Genomic DNA, 27,729 nt, shown 5'->3' with positions numbered 1-27,729 from the left:
TCTCGTTACTAGGATGTTGTTTTTATCTGTGATGTGATATCCCTTTGAAGAATTTCTTTGACTGCCTTTAAAGGAGCCATCCAGCAAAAACAACATGTTCAGTGGTTACAGTGAAAACTGTGTTAAGGTTTTATTTTACAGGTCCTGTTATTTCTTAATATTTTCCAATGATGTTTCAAGTGAAACCCAAAAGAAGAATTACATATATATATATTTGCATTGTCAGCCGATCTGCTGACAGTAACATGACATTTCCTATGAAATTACTTCTGTTCACTTATAGGAAATAATTAAGAGACAATGAGGCCTGTAAGTTGAGTTTTTCAACTCCTTTAATAGCAGGAATAGTTTGACATTTTGTGTCTGTCTGATAAATGGCGCTAGAGTTGATTAGCTTAGCTTAGCATAAAGACTGGAAGCAGGGAGAAACAGCTAGGAAAAACTGCGATTGTCAGTATAATAGTTTGTTTTTTGTACAGTTAAACATTAAAACAAAAAATTTTGTTTAGTTTTAGGCGCTGGTAGGCGGGTTTGTTACCTTTGGTCAGAGGCTGGCTCGCTGTTTTCCCCCTGTCTGCAGTCTTTATGCTAAGATAAGCTAAGCTAACTAACTGCTGGCCGTGGCTTGAGATAGAAGAGTGGTATTTCCGTCTAGCTCTCATTAAGAAAGCACATAAGTATATTCCCTGAAGTGTCAAATTCTCAGCCACAACAACAATCTCACAAATGGATGGACACAGACTATCCTCATGGCCAGACACCACCTTCCTGTAATTTGGTGAGTTGTGAGCGTTTGAGCCCCGTCACCTTTGCTGCGGCCACATCACATCCGCTCCCCCTTTATGACTCAAACGTGTGCGTAGTCGGCATTCGAGGAGATGCTGCGAGGCACTCGGCTGCAGGAAACACAAAGCAGATCAAAAACTGGGGCCCGGGAGATCTGTGTGGTCTCTTTGTGGAGCGGCGGACGTGGAGAGGCAGCAGGGAGCGAGCGGGAGGCCGGCGTGTTTCACCTCCTCGAAAATCAGACAGAAAGTCATTGATTTTCCCATGACATACCCAACCCACCCCCCTCCAAAACACACCCCTTCAGAGTCAGACGGCTGGCGTGCTGAACATGCACACCATCTCACATACAAACGCGCTCCTCAAACCCGGAGCCCTGCCCCCCACCTCGGCCCGGCGACCACCCCCTCTCCTCCTATCTCTCCCTGGCTGTCTCTCCTTCTCCCTCTCCTCGCTCCCCCTGTCTCATTTATGCCTTTGCGGAGCAGCTGCTGCCCAGAGAACTGAGGGAGCAGCATTCACATCTGAGCACATTAGTCACCAGATGTCACCTTTTGCTGCCAGCCCATCGAACATCCAGGCAGACAATGCCCCATGCATTCTGAACATCTGACTTACGACGTCTCCTACAAAGGGGGCTGGGTGGCGCTCTGGACTCCAGCAGCAGCGGCGGGTGGAGCTCAAAGCCACGTCCACAGTGACACCTACAGCTTGTCCGCACACACTTGAAGTGGAAAGCTACTCTCGTGGCATTAATATCAAAGACTGCCTTAAGACACACAAGCTGATAAGGGATGAGATCTCTCCGCGGAGTGGATGACAGAATGTAGATTTTACACCGAAAACAGCTGCTTTTTATCCCCACCAAACATTTTATTCAGACATGTGCCAGGAATTTTGAGTATTTACCTGTTTTTCTGTATCCTAAATATGTCTGAGCTGCTCACAGATCTGAGTCGTGTGGCGAGATGCTTTCTGACAACCCTGATGTTGCCTCCGACACCTGCAACAGATCTGCTGCTGTCACCTTGAGGGTATCAAATCTGTGTTCAGACTGAGAGACGGCAGCTCTGCGCTCTCTGCACTACAGACATAAGGACGTAAGGAGAAGGCCAAGTAGAAGGTCTCACTCAGAGACATAAACAGTAGTGGGAGCACACAGAATAGCAAAAAAAAAAAAAAAAAAAAAAAAAAAAGCCCAGAGGCATAAATGTATGAATTCCAGAATTCCATTAACTGGCACATGTACTTTTTTAAGCCTCAGGTTGATGTGAAAGTTTTCTGTTTCAAAATATGCATCTCTTTCAATCTGGTTCACTCACGCTCTTAAATAATTCATGGCAGTCTGAGAGCTGATGTCACGCTTATACGACTTTCGTGATGATCTTTTCTTTCCTTTGCATTCAGTAGTTAAAAAGATTGTTTAAAGACAGGGGTTTCCAAACTGGGGGTTGGGACCCTCCCAAGTGTACGGGGATAAATCTGAGGGGCTGTGACACGATTAAAAGAGCACTCCAGAAATACAGCATTGCACTTCCTCGACGTCGATGGACTGTAGTGTTTTTTCAAGTATAAAAATTGATGATCTTCTTCATTGTCAAAAGGTGCCTACGTTACCCACAATGCAACAACACGACCACCAATGGCACAGTCAGGGATTTGGGTGTGTAGTGGCTAATGCAGCCTTGACCTGCCAGCCTCAAGCTGAGATGATGAGCAGGCTTCGTGCGTCTGACGGCTCACTGCTTTAGATTTCAAAATTATAGTCTTCAGAACCAACTGACACCGACTCAAGTGACATCACTTGAGGCAATTGACCAGTGTTGATGTGTAAAACTGGTGCACTTATCCTTTAAAAATGTATTATTTGCCAGAACCATGATTTCCCTATACTAAACCATAACGACCAAAACCACGGACAAAGACTGGATTTATCATTGATTTTTTTCAGGCTACTGAAAATTGGGATAGAAACTCACTGGACATTGCTTTGTTTTAAACTTTCACAAGCAAACCAGGTTGGGAGGCTCTGTTTTAAAACAGCCTACCACTCAGTGCATGTAAGTGCACTGAGTGGTAGGCTGTGACAACGCTACGGCACAAATTTGATGAATTCATGCAACAGCCTGACACTCCTATGACCCCTGCTTTATGTTCTGCAGTGTATGATGCACACGCTAGTGCAGCAAGGCTATCCACATGTGACCAAACTGTCCTCGCAGTTTAAAGCACACTATTTCTGCTTGTGAGTTAACACTACAGTCACCAGATTGCCCCGAATCAGACAAAACAACAATTTAAGTGCTCTTTTCCCCCGATTGTTTACCCTTATTAAGGCTTATCAGTAGTGTGATGCGTCCTCCTCCATCCTCCCTGCCTCTCTCCTTCCTCCTCTCCATATATATATATATCTATATTAAACGATGGGTGGCACTTTCCCCTCACAGCGCTATCTGCTACGTCGAGTCACCTCCAGACACATTAGCATATTTATCATCAGCTTCACAGACTTCAAAGTCAGTGCTTGCCTCTCAGAGAGATGGGGAAACGCCACCAGGAAGCCGGCGCAGATTGCAAAGCACTAGGTGTTCCCCTGGGATCTAATATCCATTTAGGTAAGAGAAGGGGGGGAGGCTATAAGCAGGATTCAATTCATTTATTTGCAGTGGTGATGATGTCTTTAGCAGTGACTTTAAATATTTGCTCAGTGCTAACCACAGCCTTAACCACAGTTTTGTGATGTTAACACGCAGCTAATGCTGGAGGGAGCACTGAGGATTTCCTCCTGGATGTGTGAAAGAAGATGCTGTCGAGAAGATTATTTTCATGCCACATAACATACATCAACAAAGCAAACATAATTTAAGCCCATTTGCATGAAACATCGCATCATAATGCAAATTAACGCCCTACGTGTCTGCTTTTTTGCTTCTATTTCTTGATAAATCCTCTAATATGTGCATCTGTGCTGCCAGGAAACTGAATAAACAATACACTAAATCTTTTGTAAACAACAGCAGCCTTATATGCACTTTGTCCACCACACGAAAACAGCTCAGGTCAGGCTGCATTTGTCCTGACTGAGCGCGCACTTGATGGACAGCTTGTCCCAGTGTGTGGCCCGTGAAACAGCTACTCAGGTTAAAGAGAGGTCAGTGAGCAATGGGTCTCCCACTGCATTACTGTACAGCATTACTGGTCATGGCGAGCTTCCTGTTACTGTACATGTACATTGATGAGGGGTAGAGATACAGTCAGGCAAACATTTAGTTTCACTATTCTTACAATTTTAAGTTGTTCTTAATGGAGATTTCAGTGATAAATACTAATAATATCATGTCTTTGATGAAAAATAAAGCTTAATATGTACAAGCAGACCTTATAACTAACCAGCTGAAGTGAGGAATAACAATGTCGAGATGGAATTGCTGCTCCAAACACCTTCGGCCACAAACTCCAATTGAAATATTTTCAATTTGATGCTTGATTTATGAAAATAAAGCAAAAAAAAAAAAAAGGAAGAAAAAAAAGGATGGGATTTATATAGTATTGCAATCTATTTTCAGCTCCACAACACATATTTTCATATTTGTGTATCACAATTATAGCATTTAATAAATCAATTTAAGTGGAATTGCTACTGTTAGTGAATTTGCACACATTGGCAAAGCACATTTTTGATGTTGAGCTCAACTTTGGCAAATTTTGACACGTGAGATTCGACAGCGCTGCTTACCTTTGCGCTAGCAGAGAGTCTGTGATGGAGAAAACTATTGTGGCTTATTAGCTGAGTTTACATGTAGTCTCCTCTGTCAGAGTATAAGCTGCTGGTACAAACATATCTTGAATAAACTGTGTGCCCCTTTAGCTAGCAAGCTACAGAGTTTGCTAGCTCATTAGCTTGCTAGCTAAGGGTTAGGAAGCAGCTAGCTCAATGAGCGTTTCCCCAAACAATACGCAGCAACGTATCGTGCTAACGTGACCACCAAGTGCTAGCATGTTCTTGGAAGCATGTTAGCCTTACTCCAGCTAGCCCTGCGAGTAGTCCTGCCCTCGTCCAGCCTCTGACAGGATGCTATTTCTGTCTTCTTCTTTTTTTTTTAATCACATGGCGCTTGGCTGACGCAAGGCTCGCTTGTGTTTTGATCTCTTTTAATGTGCACTCACTCTTCCTGTGGCCCACCGCTGTGCAAAATGCCTCCTCTTTTCCACACATGTTCTCTCTTGATTTTTAACCATACATGCTCTGTTAATAATGTGATTTGAATCATTAATACGCTACATTGTAGGCACCCATTATAATTGGAAAATTAGTTACAGCACAGTGTCTAACTGCTTCCTACAACACTAATGCCATCCCTCTCTCTGTGTCATCTAAACCCTATGCTAATGAAGCCTGGGCCCACAACATGCAGGAGGTTGAATATCAATTTAATCAGGCCCTCCCTGCAGGGGCTTTCAGAGAGAAATGACAGCCAAAGTGCATTAGTAATTCTGCTGCTGTCACTTCTCATAGCTGCTTACCTTGCAAACAAACTGCTCTAATGGCACCTGCCTGCTGGGCAATTTAGGCACTGTAGAGGCAACAGAACATGAAATGGACTGCAGACCACTGACCTAAATAGAACAGGGCCAACTCTAAACAAGGAGTGGCTGTCTTATCGCTGGAGTGGAAAACATGTGCGCTTACAATTAAAATAGTTTACTGTGAAGGCGTCTCCACCTCCGTGAGAGCGTCTTTTATAAAATCATGAGAAAAGAGGCAACAAACATGGCTTTGCATTTTTTTTTTTTTAAAAAGCCTCTTGAGTGGAAATTTCTGCCAATTTACTTGTCATCAAAAGTGTCTTATCCTCACACGCTCGTGTTTCTGATTGATATCTACAGATAACAGTCGCAAATAAATACTTTAATACGCAAATGAATAGATAAAAGGAAGAGTTCATTACCTCCTCTCATACAATTGAATTGCTTTGACATAATCCCCTCTTATTCCTCAAGGGGATGGGGGAGGGAGAGAGCATGATGGGATTGGTGGTGGTGGTGTGTGTGCATATGTGTGCATATGTGTGCGAGTGTTGGGGGTGGTATGGCTCATTTCAGTGTCAGCCTCTGTACGTCAGCATGGGGGGAAATATGTCGTTTCTCACTGCGCCCGGTGTAGCAGCCCATGTTTTCATTCACTCTGTGTCATCACAACATGATGCTCCTGAGTGTGTCCTCTTTGAGCCTCTTGACTGGTGAACTAGCGCCACCTGTTGTTAATGCTCACATACTGACTGACTGACTGAGTGCACGTGTTATATTTGGTATTGTTTGATTCCGTCATTAATCCATCATACCGTTTTTGTTTCATTTTCTTGTCGTACAGTTTCTCTCCTGGACCGCGGTGCCAGCTGACTGAATGCTCAATATGCTGCGGCCAGATGCCTCTTAGCAGCCAGGCCCCTTCACATCAATATGTCAGGTCAATAGTGTTGGGTGGTATTGAATGTGTCAGAGAAAAGAACTTCACGCGGGGAGGTGGGTTGGTGGTGGCGGGGCGGACGGCATCCAGATCTCCTCCAGTCGAACTGATCCATCCCAGAGAAAAAAAAAAAAAAAAATCAAGGCCGGGACCGGCCGGGCAGGAATGTGTCAGGAGTATAGATGAGTCAAGTGGTAGCATCGGATCTATAAAGTCATCCTTCTTTAGAGGGAAGTAGAGACAAGAAGCTACTTATAAAAGCATCTTTTCAGCCTCAAATGTCAAAAAAATGCATCACAAACATGACTCTCCATGACATAACACCGCTTATGACGCCCCACAAAGCTCTAATTCCCGCTGCAGACAGGCGTTGTACCTTGCAGCAGACCTTTGCACACTCACACTTGTAGACGCGATGTTATATGTTGTTCTCTGGTCTTTAACATGGCAGAGACACGGCCTGGAGTTCTCTCACAGGCATTACGTAAACCCATAATGAGGAGCAGCCTGGCGTGATTAGTATTGTCTTGGGCACATATTAAATCCTGATTGGATGACACAGAGCAAGACTAAACATATCCCATCCAGTCATGGCGACTGCTCATTTAACCGTGGCAAATACTGAGGCAAAAGGGCGTTTGTTTTGAGCGCCACGGCTGGTTTCATTTCACCCTTAAGTATGTATGCATGAATATTTAAGGTGCCGCATGTAGTCGATGAGACTACCTGATGGTCTGTTTAACCAAGGCCGGCTGCTTTTTCAGCCGACTCCCTCTCGTCTTTAACTACTACAGGGCCCCAGTGAGAGTCCCCTTGAAAACAATTGATTCATAGTCATCTATCTCATAGCCGAGGGCTGGGTAATCACAGCCAGAGAATCGAATCTACCACACTCCTGTTCCACCAGGGAGAGGAGTCTGTAATGAAATAACCCTCCCCTCTGCCTTAATTGTCTTTTTGGCCAATGGCGTACAGATTCAAGAGTTGGGTTGTTGTTGTTGTTTTTTTTACTGGTGGAATTAGGAAATTGATTTAATTAGGGCGTATATTATCAAGCTTCGGCTAAATCAAGCCAAAAATGTGCAGGTTTAATAATGTCAATAAGCATGAGCTGGTGGCTAATCTCATATGCTGAACTCCCAGTGATCTGTAAAGGCACAGTTCACCCAAATTATATACACACCTATTTTTCCCCTACTTGTGGTATCTTGGCATGCAGAAAGTTGCTTTTGCGTGCCGAGATTTTCCGGTATATGCCTCTTAATCTCCTGCCACCAACACAATGCCATGGGGCTGAGAGATTTTTATAGTAAAAGCCTAACAGAAAGGTGTCGCCGTGTCACACACCTCACTATCAATCATTATCGAAGGACTGTTCCCTGAGTAGAAACTAGTTTCAAAGAAAAAAGGGGGAGGATAAAAATGTCGTTTGTGATTTGGGTGAACTGACCCTTTATAACAAAATAGGCAGGATGCTGGGAGAGGTGTGCATCAATACACACAGATACTCTCAGCGCACACACTCCAGTCGCTCAGATTGTGCGGTATGCAAATGTTTTGCCATCAACTCGGCCTAGCGGAGAATGACAGGAACATTTGATGCAGCGCGGCTTTTTAGCGGAGTCCCTGCAGAAAGCTATTTTCACAGGATGTTATGTATGCATTTTTCAGACAGATTGCTGCAGGAGACAGGAGCTCAGGAGGGGAGCAAACACGACTGGAATGAAACACAAGCCATAGTCTCCTGAATGAAGCCAACCACAACGCAGGCTGCAAAGAAAAGCTGCATTCATCTCACATTTTTGCAGAACCAAAATAACACGTTCAATAAATCTTTGAAATCGTCTCCGTAAAGCAAACCCAGGATGCGTGAGAGGGAAAATTGAAAACATTTTATTCTCATAAGCATGACTCATTTAGGTGTTTCAACTCGACTTGTTCGCACAAAAGCAACACTTGTTCATTTATTGCATACATTATTCAACCAATTATACAATAAGCTGTGAATCACTATGAATCTTTGACTCCCTAATCTGCTACTGTAGTTTATTTGCATAATATAAACCATTACATGAGTGAGCCTCATGCATGGGATTACACAGTGAAACAACATTAGTAATATTCAGAGTGCATCAATTTCCCTATATAGAAGAAGAATGAGCTTCCAGCTGTGCAGATCACATGTTAGAGTGTGAACTGGATATTTGAAGTACATAATAAATACATAAACAAACGAATCACACACACTCTGTTAATACTGTATAACGCTCCCTCCACCACCTCTCTGCTGTCTCTATATAATCTACTAGCGTCAGGATCATGTCAGTCATTGTGGAAAATCTATATCTTTCAGGTCATCCTCATTCTTTATGTTGTTGAACAAAGTGAAGGAGAGTTACATCTGTCAAACACACTCATTTATTTATTTCCCCCATGTCGCACATTTGAGAGAAAAAAGCGATTTCATTCTTCTGAACCAGATCTCAAGGCAGCTTTTTCTTCAGCTGACTTTTCTGCAAAGGAATCGTTTTTAAAGGCCATGTTGATGTGCAGGATTTGGACATTTCGGACTTTGGCGACTCCTAGTGGTAGAGTCATAAATGACACTGTGGCAGAATATGATCCGCTGGGAATGAAGGGCTGAAAGCAAGACACAAACTGCACCCGTTTCCAATGGCATTGTCACATTTTAATACAACCAAAACGCTTCAAACCAAAAAGCTTCACTTTATCCCATTTTACAGGAATATTATTTTGGCTACTATTATCAGCCATATCATGCAAACCTATTGCACAGTACAAACTGTCCATCAATCCCCCTGAATTTGGTTGACATTTATGCTCAACTACCACACAGATCAGTTATGAATACCTTCACTCCTTCACCAAAACCTTCAGCATAACCAAAAGCTGGAAAAATCACCATAACGGTTGCTCTCTGCCATGCCACACAGATCACATACATTGAGCTACCAGTATATCCCTCCCCTACATTATGCTGCCATTTATCTGTGGTGGATTAAAGGAGCACAGGCGGTGAGTGCTTCAAGAAATGTGACTGCTTCCTTGGCTCTCTGCAGTCTTTCCCTGGAGAGGCCCAGACCCAACCCTGCCATCTGCTGGCTCCATCCAGGTGAACAAAAACTCATACCGGCGGATGACCCAAAACACCCTGCGTTCCCATGTGAGGAAAAGAAATCAGCCATGCTCCGGTCTCTATCCAGTTTTAGGGGTTTTATTATGATTTCAAAAAAACATGCCACTTGTGTGAGCAATAACAAGTGCTCTTAAATAATCTTGGCAGAAAAGGAGGTTCATTTATGGAGGAGAGAAAGCAGGAGGGAAAAAACAGAGTGTGTGCGGAGGAGAGGGAGAAGTGTGGGGAGGGTCGTTGGAGGGGGTTTCAATGCATCTGAGAGGTGCCTCATTTTCCAGCACCATCTGTTCCTGGTTCTGCGAGCTGGAAGCCTCGTTTGTGTCAAACACCTCCCACACGCTCCAAGCAGCCAGACACCAACAGCAAGGACTCCATCACCTGTTTCAAACAACTGCACAATGTGACCCGCTGCATCCGTTAACTACTAATCACACCGTGTTTGATGATGTTGTTAACCCGCTGCTTGAGAGGTTCCTTCCCTCAGGCTCCTTACAGAAGTTCCAACTCGCCCTGAGCCACCGCTAATCTGCGCTTCGGAGGAGGATGACAATGAAAAGGTTGATGGAGGAAGAGAGGACCAGACCAGAGCGGACCTGGAGGCTGGAGCTGTCCCTGCCCCCGCCGCCCACCCCAGGAGGACAGAGAGATAGAAGGAAGACAGAGGCGCATGAACAAGGCCATGCTCCTCCATTTCAATCAGCTGCTGCCGTCTCACATGGCAGCAGAGCATCCGGAGGGGAGGCGCCGTCATGAATCCTAATTGCTCCCTTTTCACCACATTGCAGGGTGTTTCTATGCAAATCTGTCCAGAGAGGTATCTAGTTTATGCAAGGCCAACTGTATGAACTGAAATGTGAGCAGGAATCTCACTCAGACAAAAGCCTTGGTGGGGAGATGCAGGTATTATAATTCATTTGGATAAATTATTCATTTTGCACATGGCTCTCCAGAGTGCAGGACAGAGCGCGGTTTCACACACGTTGCTAATGTTTTGACATGTATGTATTCCACTACATCGACGGGCTCTGGCCTCCAGTTAAGATATATGGCTTTAATAAGAGTGACGAAGATGCAAAATAATGAGATGTCTGGGAGGAGAGCACAGGGGTGTCCACTGAGAAACAGAGAGAAATGATAACATTATTCATCGGCATGTGGACTTGTGGCTGTTCCAGCAAATTCTGCCACATTGCTTTACCTTAATTAAAACAGGGCAATGCACATTTACAACTCCTACATATGTGCGCTCTCTTGAAATGAAGCGCAGATTTGCAAAACTGTAACTGTGCATATCTTTAAATTTGTCCGTATTCAACGTGAGTGGCCAGTAGGGACTGTGTGCTGACATGATGCAAATATTTTGTTTAATATTTATCACTGTGCTTATCTCCTGCGCATTCTTTGCTGTTTCAGCAGCTTAACATGCACTCAGGGATCAATAAAAGTCTTGATAATTTTAAAACTGCCGCAAGTGCCAGAGTGTTATTTCGTTTACTTCAATAACCCCAACAATGGTAACACTTTTCTAATTTCTTGCTACATAAACACACGATGACTGACTGAAGATAGCTGTCAGATTGTAAGTCAGAGTCACCTGGTTGCTCTCATGCCAGTTATTCAGATTCAAATTCAGAAGAACTTTATTGATCCCCGCAGGGAAGCAGCTTTGTTGCAGTACAAATTGATCACCACACAGTTAGAAATAAAGGATGAAATACTAATAAGGTAAAAAAAATGGTAAAAAGACAACAACTATTTTAAAGATGACATAACCCTGATTCTAAAAATAAAAGGAAAAATGTGCAAATACAAATGTGTATGTACCAAGAGTAAATCTAAATGTGAAAATGGTAAGTAAAATATCTATAATTTTAGAGTAAAGATTATAAAAATGCACAATATAGTAAAAATAATCCTGATAATAGCAATAAAAGATAAGAGCTCTACTTCAGCAGAAAGGGGAGGAGTCGTATAGTTAACTGGCCACCAGAAGGGAGGAAGGAAGGAAGGAAGGAAGGACGGAAGGACTTATTGTGGCGTTCTGTGGAGCACTTGGTCACTCTGAGTCTCTGGCTGAAGTTACGCAAATACCTTGGACAAACACAAGAGATTTTTTGTGCTGACCCTAAAGCAAAAGTTATTCTCATTGTCACATTGAACAAAGCCCTTACCTCACTTTTGTTTACACGTGATTTTGAGCCTCTTGGGTGTCGCATGTGGTCTGGGTGGCTCTAAACCAACACTCACTGCGTTATAATGTGAAGTGAAGAATTTGTTGATTAACAGCTAAAAGGTGGTGAACAACAGTTCACAGTTCTAATCGTATAAAGAGAAGTTTTTTCACTTCTATCTCAATACAATACTCTCATGCCAGTATGTACATTGGAGAAGCTCTTGGTCGCTGTTCACGCTGGCTGTGAAAGATCTGTCTCAAGTTTCAATGTAAGTGATGGAGGACGAAATCCACAGTCCTTGTTCTCAGCAAATATGTGAAAACTATGTGGCTCCTGCAGCGTGAGTTAGACATATCAAGTGGAGATCTCCCAGAGTTATTGTCCTTTTCATGCACCTCTTCGTGTTTCCACAGACAGTGTGGTTAGCACACTTATAGGGAATTTTGTGCCAAAAAGACGGAAACTTTGGACGATACTCACTTTATTTATCTATGCCAGATTGCTAAAGCCTCATATTAGCCTTGGCTGAAGTTAAGAATTTGGATTTCTTGCTCAGAACTAAGACTGAGAGGACTGGCTGGATCTGAAGGGATCTGTTCATGGGGACAACTGCAGCAACCAAAAACTCTTATAAACGTGGCCTGAGTCGCTCTGGAGAAAGTCAGCTGACATTGCCATCTCTCATTCTTCACAATGCGATTACATGTTAGCATGCTTCCCAACATCTCCCCTCGGCCACCTGTTGCCGATTGGCTGGAATATTGTTGTGTGGCTCGGCCCGGGCAGCTTTGCTGGTTTCCCATCTACAGATGCAGGACTGTGGAGTAGTTAGTGGACCGCCAAATTCAATGACCTGTCTCCATAATGACTCACCCCACCTTTAAATTATGTATGACTATCATTTTAAACCTGTCCTTTATGCAATTTCTTAAGCAAAGATGTCAAACATTTACTCTTTATGGCTTCTTGAATGTGAAGATTCGCTGCTTTTCTCTATTTTATGTCATTGCTAATTGAACACTTTTTATAGTGGAAATAGCAACTAGCTGCAAGGTCTGTGTCATTTTTAATATAGTTATTAAGTTATATATAGTATTACACTTTCAATATTCTTGATACTACAGTGTGAGAACTTTTGCTAATATGATAATGCACTTTAAATAGGGCCAATCTTGACTGGACTTGTCTACCTATAGTCATGTACTGACTACAGGTCAGAATTAACTTGTTAGCTGACATTAGCATCAATATTTTAATGATTTTTAAAGTGTCAGCGTTGATTACTATGTGTAGTCCGATTTACATTAACACGTACTAAACAGATGTTCAAGCTCAGGCCTTCAAAGTGAACCTCTGCACAGTAGATTGTACTGTGTTAGCCCATAGAAGAATCTGTGTCCTCTCATTGTCTGTATGCTTGCATCCATTAACGAAGATCAACACTAACACCACAAACAGGCTGTGCTGATTGATGACCAACCAGATCTCACAGATCAGACATTACTGCCCGTATACAACTCCATGTAAATTGTGCAGATCGATAGGAGCTGTGAGCAGAATACAATGAAGCCCATCTCCATCCCCGCCCTCAGAACACACATCCACATCCATACAAATGCACTCTGACACAGGGCTCTTATTACAAACCCGTCCGTCACAAATGACCATAATCTATACTGCGCTCGCAATGGCTCTCCTGGGAAGCTCCCCTCATTTCATTTTTCATCTCATCCTCTTTCACTTTATTTCCAGTAATTCAAACCCACTAAATCCAAATATGAGGAGACACGGAGCCCTGCTGTTTTGACAAGTTAAATGACTACAGGCAATGATGTGCTTCCCAGCCAGTCTGTAAGCAGCGCACGTCGCCAGCCACCGCCTCGCTGCGTGTTTGACGGAAATGTGTGTGTGTGTTGACGTGCATGCCTATTCCTACCCCCCCAACCCACACACCCGCGCGTGCACGGTGCTCCTCATTCCTGCAGCCACCCGACCCTCTGCAGCATCCTTTTTGAGGTGAAATTGAAATGGATTGTGTAGCTCAATATTTTATTGACATCAACTTCACAGAATGTTGCTACAGTGACACCGGGGATAATTATTTCACCACAGATTTCTTCCTCTCCGCATTTCTCTCCCTCTCTCTTTCTGCCTTCCTCCAAGCCCTTCCATTCCTGTAGAGAATTAGTTCTGCATAAATTACCCAGTGGAATATTGAATCAGTCTCCAGCCACCAAAGGCGAGTCTGTGTGGCTGATTACCGAGCAGTGTGCACAACATGCGTGCAGACAAACACACATGGAGGGAGAGGGAGAGGGGCCTCTAAGCGAGGAGCTGACACCATTGCAGAAAACATGGTAAGAGGAGGAGGAGGAGGAGGAAGGAGAGGGGGGAGGGGTATCAGCCAATCTGGGTATGGAGAGTGAAAGCTGTATTAGCCACCCTAGCTACACACTATCTACTCATTACTTAGTCATTAGCAGGGGCATGGTTTTAAAGGAGGGAGGGATCAATCAATTGTCATGGGTCAATGTTTTGCAGCACCATTATGAACCTTGGGTGGCTCTGTAAATTAAGCACAGTAATTACTCATGTTAATTACACAAAGATGGTGGTCACATTGATCTAAAATACGCTGTGCATAATGTAAAGGGTATGATGAGTAAACACCGGGGTTGCACAGTTTAAAAGGACGCCGTGCCGATCAGGTGATGGAAGAAGAAGAGAGGAGCACTTCTCTTGGCTCTGTGGGGGTTTGTGATTTGTTTATCCTGCAGTTCAGTGTTGAAACCATGAGTTTATTCGCAGATTAGTCATTTGACAGAAAAAATAATTTTGATAATCGATTAATGAAGTTATTTATCAAGCAAAAGTCCAAGCTTCTGAAATGTGCCACGTTTTGAATGTTTGATTCCACTGTAAATTCAATACTTTTAGATTTTGTCCTGTGGGTTGACCTAAACAAGCAATCCTGCAGACATTATTCCAAGACATTAGCCTCTGATGGGTATTTTTCACTATTTTCTGGCTTAATCGACTAAATGATTAGTCACTTAATTGAAAAAGTCATCTGGAGATTGCTGCAGTTCATGATTATAATTATCAATTTGTCTCTAGAGTTGGTTGAAATTGGCAAAGGGCATCATTTGGTCATCACATACCCTGAAGGCTTCAATACATGAGAGTGAGCAAATGGGAATTTTAATTCATCTGAGAGCATTTTTTTCTGAATCGAAGTCTAACACGGTATTGAGCAGGGATAGTGACCAAATCCCTGGATCCCCAGTCCTGTGAGAGACCCAGTTTTTCTTCATCTGAACAGTCAGAGATGTTCAATTCCTCCACGGGGAGTACTGTGTGTATGATTGGACGATTAGCCCACTGTATTTGATACTCAGTTTCTACACAGAGATGCTCAAGAGGCACTTTAAGGGGGGCTGAAAAACATTGTTAGCAGCAGTCCCTCAAGTGTTTTCAACATCAGTCCTTATGCTCTTTGCATCTATTTACACAGACTGATTTATGTCCCTAACTTTTGTGTCCCCAGATGTAAAGCTCTAAGGATACCAAGCTCTTTGGGGATACGTTGCCTCCAGAGGCAGAGTTAGAAAGCACGGGCCATGTTGAATACTACATTAGAGGTTTAATTAGAGGCCTTTGTAGATCTAAGTGGCAGCAGAATTAGAAAATGAAAAATCAGATTGAGCCAGGTAATTTTCACCGTCGGTGGTTGTAAGTTGACAGGACAATTAATCAGCACAAGCGCATTGTGGAAGGAAATCCTCATCAGGAAATAATCAGTTGCCATCAGCACTTCCACACGATGCATCAAGCCACACAGGTAATAACAGGTTTGTTTGGTCTCTGCCTCTTCTCTCTCTCTCTCTCTCTCTCTCTCTCTCTCTCTCTTTGCATTTCTAGCTGTTGGAAATGCATTTGGTGCCATCTAGAGGCAGGACTTCAAACTGTAACAAACATATGACCCATGGGCGAGGTGATGTGATGTCTTTCATTTTTATTAGTGTCAAGGAAAGTATAAGCACAGGGATATATACATATCACAGTATATGGTATCACACATAAACATCCCTCAACTTGAAATAAAGCTGTATCCTGACACCTGTTCCTGGGTCAGGTTCGGTCCTGCACATGTGATCCACACATGTGAGCAACACTGGACCATTATGTTTGAATATAATATGTTTTTTGAAAAATCCAATGTAGGAAAACCTCAAAATTGCAGAAATAAGATAAGGCTGGAAGCAACTAGCTGATTCCAGTCTTATTTTAGATCTCAAATAGCAGGTCAGCCAGGAGGCAATTAGCCTAGCTTAGCATGAAGACCAGAAGCAGGGGAAAATAACTAGCCTTACTGTGTCCAAAGTTACAAAACACATCAATCAGCACCTCTAGCCTAATGTTCACTAAATATACCTACAGTATAAAATCTTCTATATTCCAAGACTGTTATTCCCTTATTCCCTAACTTTATAGGGACTTTCTAGTAGCTTTGTGCCTACATGTAGGCTACAGTATGTAGCCTAAATTATACTGTACATTTGGGAAGAGTTATTCTTTATGTTGTGAGCACAACCGTACCACTGTGTTCCCCCTTGGTTGGTCTTTATGCTAAAATATGTATTTAATAAGAGAAGTTTGACTGTAAATTTACAATGAGCACTGAGTATGTAAAAAAAAGTTACCTTAAAATGTTTCAGTTAGGATTATTTCACTTGTTTTTTGATGTAGATTAACGTAATTCACCCCACTCAACAAACCCCTTTGGAAATATTACACATTTTAGCCATTAGGTGTCAGCACTCACCTGATACTGAGGTGCTCGCGCTCCCGTGACTTGTCTTGCCTGTACGTAGGCTTGTGCTGCTTTCATGAACTTTATGTAAAATGGGATTTTCCGAACAAATCTGTCCTAAATACTGTTTTTTAAGTACTTTTTTGTGGGCTTACTGGGGGATTCACCGTACTCTAGGGTGGGTGTCTATAAATTGAAATACCAACAAAATAGACGATACAGTCAAACTCCTACTGTTTACTGTTCGCACTTTAATATGATTTTAGTATCCATGCTTTTCTTTACAGCTCTTGCTGGAGGACAAATGCGCACACGCAATATAAATTAACGTTTTGAATACTATACCAGTCAGAATATTTATCCTCGGATGAGACACCAAAATGCTTTTTGTCATGCTCCCTAAAAGTCACATCCTGTCTTTGTTTTGACGAATTACGAATGTGGTTGTTAGATTGCCGATGAAAGTGAAGGCAGCGCCACTGTGGCTCACATGCTATCATCAACACATTGCATGTTGCTGGCTGCTAGCATTTCCACTGCGTGGAAATGCGGACTGACAGCGTGCCGGTTATATGTAAAGTATAGCCTGCTGGAATGAAGACAGAATAAATATTTCATTAGTCCTGTTGTTGTTTGTTTAGGAGAAGGTGCCAAGATGGTGAAGGAGCAGTTCAGAGAGACAGATGTGGCCAAAAAAATGTGAGTTTAACGCATTGCTAGCTAGCTAGCTAGCTCGCCGGGTAGCCAGTGTCAGTGAGTTTGCAATGTGACTAATATTAACAAGTTGTTGAGGTTAGCACGTAGATATTAAAAGGTATACGGTGGCCGTACTAAACTGCCAAATAATTCAGTGGCGTTAAAGTTATGTCGTAGTATTTTTGATACGGAGTTTAACATTAGCACACCATCGTTAGTATAAAGAGAAATACTAGTCAAAATGTGACGGTTGAGCTGACTTCTTTTATCGGCATAGTAGCTACGAGTGTCGATCAAGGCATTTAAATCAGCGATAGTGGTGCGCGGTGAACATGCATTAATCAGGAGTTAGTGTCAGTTAAATGTTTTTTTTTAAAGGTAATTCCTGTTAACTTCGTAGCACTGATAATCACTCATGGAAAACTGTGTCAAAAATGTGTTGCATGTTTTTGCCAAGGGTCTAAGCACTTTGTTTGGTCCAGCAGTACTGCTGATAAAGCAGACATTAGCCTGTGTTTTTATCATTTGAACACATTAACCCTGTGATTGTCTCTGCTTTGCTGTTTACTCCTGTTTACAGAAGCCACATCTGCTTTGGGATGAAATCTGCTGAGCAGATGCGTCAACAAGCCCACATCCAGGTGGTCAGTAAGAATCTGTACAGCCAAGACACCAAACACACTCCCCTGTCCTATGGAGTGTTGGACCACCGGATGGTATGATTTGGACAGTAACGCCTTTTACTCTTGAAACACATGTCTCTAAACTATTTTATACTATATAACGACTTCATATGCAAAAGTTCTTGTGCAGTATTTATGTAGACTTAATTCTTTTTATGCCAACATTTTGAAATACATCTCAACTTGATTGCTGCCTTAAATCAGAACAAGGTTATATTCAACATACATATCTCTTGCAGATCCCTGCCAGAGAAGTGTTATGTGTGTTAGTTGGTCTACCAAACAGTCTTATGGAATGTGTAGTCCATTAGTGGCCCAGGTCTCCAAATTATATCATGTATTTTTTGACTCCCTATGTGCCTGGGCGTTCCTTAGTTCCCTGGTTATTCCTAGATCCCAGCATGTGACCACAGGTGGTCGGGCCTTTGCTGTTAGTGCCCCCAGACTGTCAAATACTTAAAAAAGAAAAACTTTTAAATGACCCACCGGTACAGGCTTGTGGGCTTTTTTTAGGTCGTTGCTTGCAATTTCCTATTGGTTTTATTTGTCTTTTAAATTCTGTGTTTGTTTGTTATATTGCTTTTATTGAGTTGAGTTTGAGTTTTTATGCTGTGCACTAAAGCATTTTTATAATCAAAGGGGAAACACTGTGTAATTGCTGTTTGCAAAAGTGCGGTATAAATAAAGCCAGCTTACTTGCTGACTATTGAGATCAGATAAGGTCCATCATTAGCACCTCATATATCCCTTCTTGAAATTCACTTTTATAGAAAAAAATATTTGATATTTTGCTTGGTGTTATCTTTCTGCTCTTGGCCTTTTATATTTAACTTTGGACATTATTTTACCCCCTTGTGTTTTATGATCCCTTGTGTTTTTGTTTGTTTTCTTTTTATCTGTGTTTTTTTTTTATCTGCTGTTTTTTCTGTAAAGCACTGTGCATCTATGAAAGGGTACTGTTGTCACATCTCATGCTACAGGCTCATCTCTCTGCTTTCATGTTTCCTGCAGGGCACCAGTGAAAAAGACCGACCCTGTTTGACATGTGGGAAGAATCTGGCAGACTGCTTGGGACATTATGGCTACTTGGATCTGGAACTGCCGTGTTTTCATGTTGGCTATTTCAAAGCCATCATAGGAATCTTGCAGGCAGGTTTACAGTCTAATGCAATGATTAACGCTTCATGTTCAATAATAGATACTGCATATTCACATGGTATGGAAAGGTAGGATTGTAAACAATCTGACCATATCAGATGTTTGGCATTTTCAGTAAGGAGACCAAAATTCAGCCCATGCTGATGTTGGCTCATGTTTTTCTGCAGTGTGAAAGAAGAATCATTGGTAACAGTGAAAAGAAAGATACCTCAGCAGCAGCAAGCAGAAGTATCATTTTGCCTTTAGGTGTCACTAGACTATCAAAATTAGAATGGGTTGAATATGCTGGTTTTGAGATTTGTGTGTGTATGTTTCAGCTCAGTCTTTTCTGTATCTTCTAAACAGGAAAATATGTGTATAAATCACCAAAAAGATAATACAATATGAATATAAATCATACCTATTAACAATTGTGTGTTGTAAATTTTGTATATTGTGAATTTGTTTTTATGGTTTTCTTCATTTTTCAAACACGTTTTCAAACAATGCAACGGAAATTTCTACTTTTGATAATTTAAGCATCTGAGTGAGACATAATTCAAGTCCGTCATTCTGATGTGGTATTTTGTCATGCCTCCAGATGATCTGCAAGACATGCTCGAGCATAATGCTGACGAAAGAGGAGAAACTGCAGTTCATGGATCACTTGAAAAGGCCCAACCTGGCCTATCTCCAGAAACGAGGGTTGAAGAAGAAAATCTCAGATAAATGCCGCAAAAGGACAATCTGTCTGAGCTGTGCCGCTTTCAACGGTGAAAAAACAGACATTTTAATTTCTGATGAATACAGACGACAACTTTTTGTGCAAGCCATTGTCATGTAATAGCTGAGTCATATGTCTCTATTACTCTTCAGGACCAGTGAAAAAGTGCGGCCTGCTTAAGATCATCCATGAGAAGTATAAAACAACCAAGAAGGTGGTGGATCCTTTCGTGTCAGAATTCCTGCAGTCCTTTGATATCGCCATCGAGCACAACAAAATGATGGAACCTCTGCTGACCAGAGCACAGGTGAATTTCTGTAATGACTATTTTTTGCGTCTATATTACTACTACATGTATTTGGATGTACCAGCAATGTCAAAGAAGGACTGGAAAGCAATATACAGGCAGGCAGAAAAGAGTCCAAAGCAGCTGCACTCTGTGATGTCATCAACCCGGCCACTCGCTTGCTGTGTTGCAGGGCAGCAGTGCAGACACTGTGAATGATAGTGGGGAAATATGGCTTAAGACATAGCTCCTGCTGTGGAAATGGTATTTCCAAATCTCTACTGGTGGACACATTTCTAATATACCGTCATACCGCTCAACCATACTGTGCAGTCAGTGTTTACATTAGCGTTAGCAAATTGTGGTATGGTAAAAGATCAGCCTGCCTACAATAAAAAGCCACAGCAGAAGTAAGGCTGGGTATCAGACCTTTATATTATTTTCTCACTGATAAAATAAGTGTTTAAAATTGCCTTTGAATTATTTTTCAGAGTCTTGGTCTTCTTTATTTATTGTTTGATGACATAAATGTAAATCTGGAAAAAAATGTAACAACACCAGAGAAGTTTGGCATATTTTACAAAGTGAAATAAGGGTGTTATATCATGTGTAATTATGGTTATATTAATCAAATATGTTTGTCCCGTCCAAGCTTGTATTTTGCCTCATTTTGCCGTGATCCTCTCCAGGAAAACCTGAACCCTCTGGTGGTGCTAAACATGTTCAAGAGGATTCCAGAAGAAGATGTTCCCCTGCTGCTGATGAACCCTGAGGCAGGGAAGCCTGCGGACCTCATCCTCACCCGCCTCCTGGTGCCTCCTCTCTGCATACGACCTTCAGTGGTCAGTGACCTGAAGTCGGGCACCAATGAGGACGACCTCACCATGAAGCTCACCGAGATCATTTTCCTCAATGATGTTATCAAAAAGGTTGGTATCTACGGCGTATCTGCAAGCGATAGGAGGAGTGAACTTCAGACTAAAAGATGGATCTGATGTGCTGTGGTGGTCCAGCTGGCCATAAGCTGCTGGTATCATCAGCCTCTAGCAAAGGACAACAACATTATTTCAGATTTCATCAACCTCCAGCTAAAGTAAATAGGCTTCTTAAAAATAAGGCCAGAGGGCAAAGTGTGGGGTCAGCATCAGAGGAAATCTCTTTCCTAGATGTACAAACCTGCCTTAGAGTTCATTGTTTCTGATGTGGCCTGCACAGCATATACTAACAGGCCAAACAAACTAAAAATGCTGTAGATGCAGCTATCCACTGTCAAATTTTTCGCTTCCAAGTTAACAAACTCTTTTCTCATTTAGCATCGGATGACAGGGGCAAAGACCCAGATGATCATGGAGGATTGGGACTTCCTCCAGCTGCAGTGTGCTCTTTACATCAATAGCGAGCTTTCTGGCATCCCCCTCAACATGGCACCTAAGAAATGGACCAGAGGCTTTGTGCAGAGACTCAAGGGGAAGCAAGGTATAGTGAATATTAAAACCTGTAAAATCAAATATTTACCAATGTTCAGTGGTATCCAGTTCAGTTGCCAGCATTACAGAAATGTGACACTTGGTGGCTATTAATTTTATACAACTCAGCCCACATTTTCAATTACAGACTGACTGATTTGTTTCCTGTAAAAATTTAGGTCGATTCAGAGGAAACCTCTCAGGAAAAAGAGTGGACTTCTCTGGCAGAACTGTCATTTCTCCCGACCCAAACCTGAGGATCGACGAGGTGGCCGTCCCCGTGCATGTGGCCAAAATCCTGACATATCCAGAGAGGGTAATCCCTGCTCCATGACTACAACAAATACGATAAACATCCACTTCCATGACAGAACTGAAGTAATGTAACTTTGCTGCCATGTTATAGGTGAACAAAGCCAATCTGGAACTAATGAGGAAGCTTGTCCGCAATGGTCCTGAAGTTCATCCCGGAGCCAACTTTATTCAGAATCGCCACACACAGATGAAAAGGTGAGGCTTGCTGCCTCTGGTGAAAATTGAAACCAGTGCTTACCTGATGTGGTTCAACACTAAAAGTGACTCCCCTTTCTCTGTCAGGTTTTTAAAATATGGAAACCGTGAGAAGATAGCTCAGGAGCTGCGGTTTGGTGACGTGGTGGAAAGACACCTGATAGACGGCGACATCGTCCTCTTCAATCGACAACCGTCTCTGCACAAACTCAGCATCATGGCCCACATCGTAAGTTTAGCTTCTGAAGTCACAGGGTGTTCTCAGAGTTTTACATTTTCAGCTTCTGAAAAGTGGAAAGTCATTGTTTGGTTGCTTCTTTATTTCTGATATTTGCTTAAACTGTCTCCTAACTCACAGGCCAGAGTCAAACCTCACAGGACGTTTCGGTTCAACGAGTGCGTGTGCACCCCGTACAATGCCGACTTTGACGGCGACGAAATGAACCTTCATCTTCCTCAGACTGAAGAAGCCAAAGCCGAGGCCCTCGTCCTAATGGGGGTATGTATCATCACAACACATGTGGTCCGCAAGGTATAAGTACACCTGTCAGTGTGGACGTTCAGCAATGAAAAGCTGTCCCTGGAAACTGTTTTTCAGAGGAAATTGACACAAATTATCTTTTCTTCCAGACAAAAGCTAATCTTGTCACTCCAAGAAATGGCGAACCTCTGATTGCTGCTATTCAGGACTTTCTTACAGGTTGGTGCCGTAATGTGTGGCAGCTAATCCCATTGCTCTGTTTCTATACAATGTGAGGCTCCTGGTGCTTTGAGTCCCAGGTGGAGAATTGTTTACCATCGACAAACTGCTATGAGTTCACTGATGGTGTAAGAAAATGTTCATGAATTGCTTCAGATGTGTGAATAATTTTTCACTTATTTCACTGTGTGTAATGCTGCTGCTGCACTGCAATTTCCCAGCTTGGGATAAATCAAATCTATCTATCTATCTGTCTATCTATCCATCTATCCATCCATCCATGTTGTATGACCATTTTCTACCTGATGGGGGAGCATTTCAGCCATATTTGAAAATGCATTGTATTTCAGTTCCACTAACTTAATAGCACATTTTGTCCTCATAGGGGCCTACCTCTTGACGCTGAAGGACACCTTCTTTGACAGATCAAAAGCCTGCCAGATAGTGGCATCAATCCTTGTGGGCAAAGATGAAAAAGTCAGGGTCTCTCTCCCCCGCCCAGCTATTATGAAGGTACTTCACTTTTGAGAGCTTGCTATATATCTCTGTGTTTGTGACCAGCTGCTCACATTTTGCCCTGTGTGTGTCCAGCCCATGGCGCTGTGGACGGGCAAACAGATCTTCAGTGTCATTCTGAAGCCGAGTAAGGAATGTCCAGTCAAGGCGAACCTGAGGACCAAGGGCAAACAGTACTGTGGCAAGGGAGAGGATCTCTGTCACAACGACTCGTGTGAGTTTCACACAGATCTACACTCAACAGTTCAAATGAAAAGATTTTGTTTGGCTGCGTGATGAAGGTTAATATTTAGGATATTAAAATATTAAATATTTTTTAATATAATAACTAGTTCTGTCTTTTCATAGTAATGTTACAACTGATGCACATTCAGAGGGCAACATCAAAACAATCAAACCTGTCTGATGAGGTTTTAGGAGGCAACATTCGAGCTGGGTGATGTGATTGAAATTGATACCAAAATACAAATACTTTTGATGTTTGACATAAAATAATAAACACATTTAATGTTCAGTGATTATTACAGGAGATGAAACTTTTCACATGTGTTAAACAAAAACTAAAAGCACACATTTTGATCAGGTTTTTTAGAATCAACAATATGCAATGAATGCAAATATAATATGTTCCTATCATTACAATGATTCCAGTGGAAGTCTATACATGATTATACTGAATTAATGCCCATCCCTAGGAGACTGTAAATAGAAGTTATGGTATGAAATTGCTAAGAGGGGCAACCTACTTTTTCATTAGAGTAACTGTTTAATTAAATTAAATTATGATTTAAAATGCTTCCGTAATTAATCCCCCTCTAAGATGAATGTCTTTCAGCCTTCGTTAGCTCTGTCAAACAGCACCAGGTGTTTCATCTTTCTATTCTGGGTCCTAATGATGTCAATTCTTGTCACATTCCCAGTCGTGGTGATCCACAACAGTGAGCTGATGTGTGGTAGCATGGATAAAGGTACCTTGGGATCTGGCTCCAAGAACAACATCTTCTACATCCTGCTGAGAGACTGGGGACAGGTGGAGGCTGCTAATGCCATGTCTCGCCTGGCAAGACTTGCCCCGGTGTATCTTTGTAGGTGGTCTCCAGGCTTTTAACAGCTTAAATGTTTTATAGACTCAGTGACACTCTATGGTAGTTTGGTCCATGGGTAAATTAAAATCTTCTTCTTGCCTCTCTTGTGTTTTTTTTTTTTTCCCCCAGCCAACCGTGGCTTTTCCATTGGCATTGGTGACGTGACGCCTGGCCAGGGTCTGCTGAAGGCCAAACATGACCTGCTGGACGACGGTTACAAGAAGTGTGACGAATACATTGAAGCTCTGCAGACGGGAAAGTTGCAGCAGCAGCCCGGCTGCACGGCAGAGGAGACTCTGGAGGTAGGTGACAGCATAGATTCATACGTGGAAAAAACATCCGGGTGAATCCACATGCGTCATCTTGATCCTTGTTACTACACCTCATTCAATCAGCCAGGCACGCACCATTCCATGCTTAAGCTCTTTTATTTCATGCGTTTATTTGCAACTGACACCTTCACACTGCATGGCACATTCACAACAGGGGTGACTTATCAGTGGTGTAACAGACTCTTGACTTCCACTGAAAAATCAAAAGAGGCTTATCAGACAGAGAACTCAAAAATCAGCTTGAAAATGAATTGGTTATGAATTGGTTGATCCTTTCAGCAACGAAGTAGAGCTGTGTCACCTGAAGGACACAGGCTGATATTGCAAATGCAAACAAGACAGTAGATCTTTAGTAGACATTACACAGTTCGTCTGCCAGAAAGCACAGACGAGCTGATTATTCAACTGTAAAATGTCCTGCTCAGGACATATCTTTATCACAATTCTTTGTTAAACAATCCTTAAATAGAGTTTATATATAGATTTAAAGTCAATTAATTGTATTTGCAATTGCTTCAAAAATCCTGTGTCAGTCAGGCTTTTATCTTGACTGAACCAGTAGTAGGCTACACATTGGCTACACCAGTATTATATAGTAGTAGTATATGGACTAATGTTATTCATGTAACTAAATTGTACACAGAAGTAAACAAGCCACCATTGCTGCATTAACGCCTTGCCACTAAACCTGCAATGTAAGCGAGAGATTTCACTTTTAGCTTATCTTTTGTGCAGCTCTCACTAAAAACTGTGCCCATGATAATATCACATTACAAGCCTTTATGTAATGTAGATGTAAAAAAACAACTAAAAGCTCAGTTTTAATGTTCTGTATGCTTGACGTCTGTTGACCTGCAAATCAACCACAGTTTTGTTATTGTTTGCTCTAACAATGCTTGAAACAAATACAGTTTGACTGCATTGAATGGAAATCTTAATGCTCTGTTTAAAAAGATGTTTTGTTTTCTAGTCTGAAAACTATGTCAGACAAAGTGTTAATTTGTGCAGAAGAAACAGATGCAGGGGTGTTTTTAAAGATTGTTTGTGTGCCATCTGCCAAGGTTGTTTTATTTTGTATGTGTTTTTCAATAGGCTCTCATCTTAAGAGAGCTGTCCGTCATCAGAGACCGAGCTGGCAGCGCCTGCCTCAGGGAGCTTGACAAGAGCAACAGCCCTCTGATCATGGCTCTTTGTGGCTCCAAAGGTAATCTCGTTGGACAGGAAACTTAACGCCTAATGAATCTTTAGTTGAGTATAAGATCTTTTTGTGAATGGATGAATGGATGAAACTGGGAAAGCCACAGCAGGAGCTACAAATATTGTCATTTTTCACTTTTTTACTCTGATAACAACCTCCAAACACAAGCAGGGGGGAAGGTGGCACTTCAGAAAACGCTCAGCCTTTTGATAATGTGTGCACTGATTTGTGATGTAGATTTTATTTTGGGGAAGTGGTGAGAGAGAAATTGGGTGCAAGACCTCTATGATAATCTCTACAGTCCTCTTTCAGTCAGCAGTAGGTTTTTTTTCGTATGTAAGAGTCTCTGATATGAAATGAAAGATGGAGCTCTCTGCGTGCTGAAGAGGGAAAATAAGAACCTGAAGAGTTCTGCATGAAGGGACAGTTTTCTTTTAGAGACCATACAATGTGGCTTTTGCTGTAGTGAGCCAATATTCTCATGCAGGCAGTGCATTGATTTTCTAGTACTTTTGATTAAAAACAAAGAAGTGACTAATCAAGGAGTGTGTAGAGGGAAAAAATGTGCGAAACAAGAACAGAAAGAGAACTAAAGCTTGACTGAGTCCAAAAAAGCTGGGATGCAATGTAAAACCTTCAGGTATTGCTCATCGCGGTCTGTTTGCAGACAGTGTCCAGCTTTTTTCGAATCGGGTAGGTACGAGGGCAGTCAACTTTTGTCAGGCTTTAAAGCCCCACCAGTTGCAGACACTCAAATCAAGAAAGGACGAACTGTCTCTCAAAAAAGTAGGGTTCAGAAATTAGAGAAAACTTAGGATATGCAAAGTCTAACAGAGATCAGTACCAGTGTGGCTGAGTAACAGGCAGAATAATAAATGTTGTTAATGTACGCCACTCATGGCGGTCTCATCTCACAGTTTCAAATAATAATAATTGCCTTTGTCTTTTATCTGTTGGCTATCTATTCCCAATAATTGAGTACGTGCTTTGTCTCTCAAATGTCAGGAAATTGTGACAATTTCCTCGAACCAAGGTTATGTCCTCAAATTCCTGTTTTTGTATGACCAACAGTCCAAAACTCACAGGTACTCAATGTGTGGGCTTCTTAGCAGCCTTGTGGGTAACCTGGCTACTCTGTGCCATGCAGTACCATGTGATTGTATCACCCTTCGTATGATACCAGATGGGGACCATTGTTACACGTCATTCATTTCTCTTCCCCCTGTTTCCTGTCTGACTCTGCCATCGCTGTTCATAAAGGCTAATTTCATATCAACCTATAATGATGTAAAACACAGAAAATCAGCGCATCCTCACATTTGAGCTACTGAAAATAGTGATGGCTCAGGTCTGTGGCATCATCAGTGACTCAAATGATTAATCTGTTACCAGAGTTGTTCTATGAAGCTATTCTGCATCTAAAACAACAAATAAAATCAGCTTGGGTCTTCTCGTCAAATGGATGCTAAATTCTGAAATATTGGTGCGTGATCTGTTTGTTCTGTTTTCATTTGTTGTTCAATTTTGTCTGTGTACTGTCTCACCTTTTCATCTGTCTCCTCTGTATACATACAGGATCCTTCATTAATATCTCTCAGATGATTGCCTGTGTGGGCCAGCAGGCTATAAGTGGCTCTCGAGTGCCTGATGGTTTTGAGAACCGCTCCCTGCCTCACTTTGAAAAGCACTCAAAAGTAAGATCCAATTTATATACTTAAATTATTTTGCTATATATTCTCAAAGGGGCCTTGCTCATTGTATTCTGAATTTGCTTGTTGGAATATACAGTTGTTGGTTTTTCAATTAGTGACTGTTATTTGAGCTCTGTGGAACGGCCTTAACATGCTGCAAGGTCAATATCACCTATTTGTATTGAACTGATTGAATTTTCATGCATGTCAGTGCTTGCATTGACATGGATTAATTTCAACAGCTCCTTGTAGTGTGACCCTCTGAAAAAACATCAAGCATCAATGAACTCTATTACTTCTATGTTTCT

At 42.0% G+C, this 27,729-nt stretch overlaps 1 protein-coding gene across 1 annotated transcript in view; it reads left to right on the top strand.

Annotated features, from left to right (window-relative positions):
- The first annotated feature begins 16,943 nt into the window (after positions 1-16,943).
- The window catches only part of polr3a (polymerase (RNA) III (DNA directed) polypeptide A), a 24,052-nt gene continuing 13,266 nt past the window's right edge, over positions 16,944-27,729 (top strand). The window contains exons 1-18 of the mRNA XM_041962500.1: positions 16,944-17,096; positions 17,674-17,809; positions 18,788-18,925; positions 19,515-19,686; positions 19,790-19,944; positions 20,613-20,852; positions 21,237-21,399; positions 21,569-21,705; positions 21,796-21,899; positions 21,987-22,128; positions 22,258-22,398; positions 22,530-22,599; positions 22,985-23,112; positions 23,191-23,329; positions 24,036-24,200; positions 24,330-24,502; positions 25,625-25,736; positions 27,306-27,424. Coding sequence (XP_041818434.1) covers positions 17,053-17,096; positions 17,674-17,809; positions 18,788-18,925; positions 19,515-19,686; positions 19,790-19,944; positions 20,613-20,852; positions 21,237-21,399; positions 21,569-21,705; positions 21,796-21,899; positions 21,987-22,128; positions 22,258-22,398; positions 22,530-22,599; positions 22,985-23,112; positions 23,191-23,329; positions 24,036-24,200; positions 24,330-24,502; positions 25,625-25,736; positions 27,306-27,424 — 2,478 coding nt within the window. The 5' untranslated portion in view covers positions 16,944-17,052. The remainder of the gene's footprint in view (positions 17,097-17,673; positions 17,810-18,787; positions 18,926-19,514; positions 19,687-19,789; positions 19,945-20,612; positions 20,853-21,236; positions 21,400-21,568; positions 21,706-21,795; positions 21,900-21,986; positions 22,129-22,257; positions 22,399-22,529; positions 22,600-22,984; positions 23,113-23,190; positions 23,330-24,035; positions 24,201-24,329; positions 24,503-25,624; positions 25,737-27,305; positions 27,425-27,729) is intronic.

The sequence above is a fragment of the Chelmon rostratus genome, chromosome 21 (assembly GCF_017976325.1).
Source record: "Chelmon rostratus isolate fCheRos1 chromosome 21, fCheRos1.pri, whole genome shotgun sequence".
Lineage (NCBI taxonomy): Eukaryota > Metazoa > Chordata > Actinopteri > Chaetodontiformes > Chaetodontidae > Chelmon > Chelmon rostratus.
The sequence above is the reverse complement of the archived record's forward strand: the minus strand, read 5'-3'. Positions and strand labels throughout refer to the sequence as shown.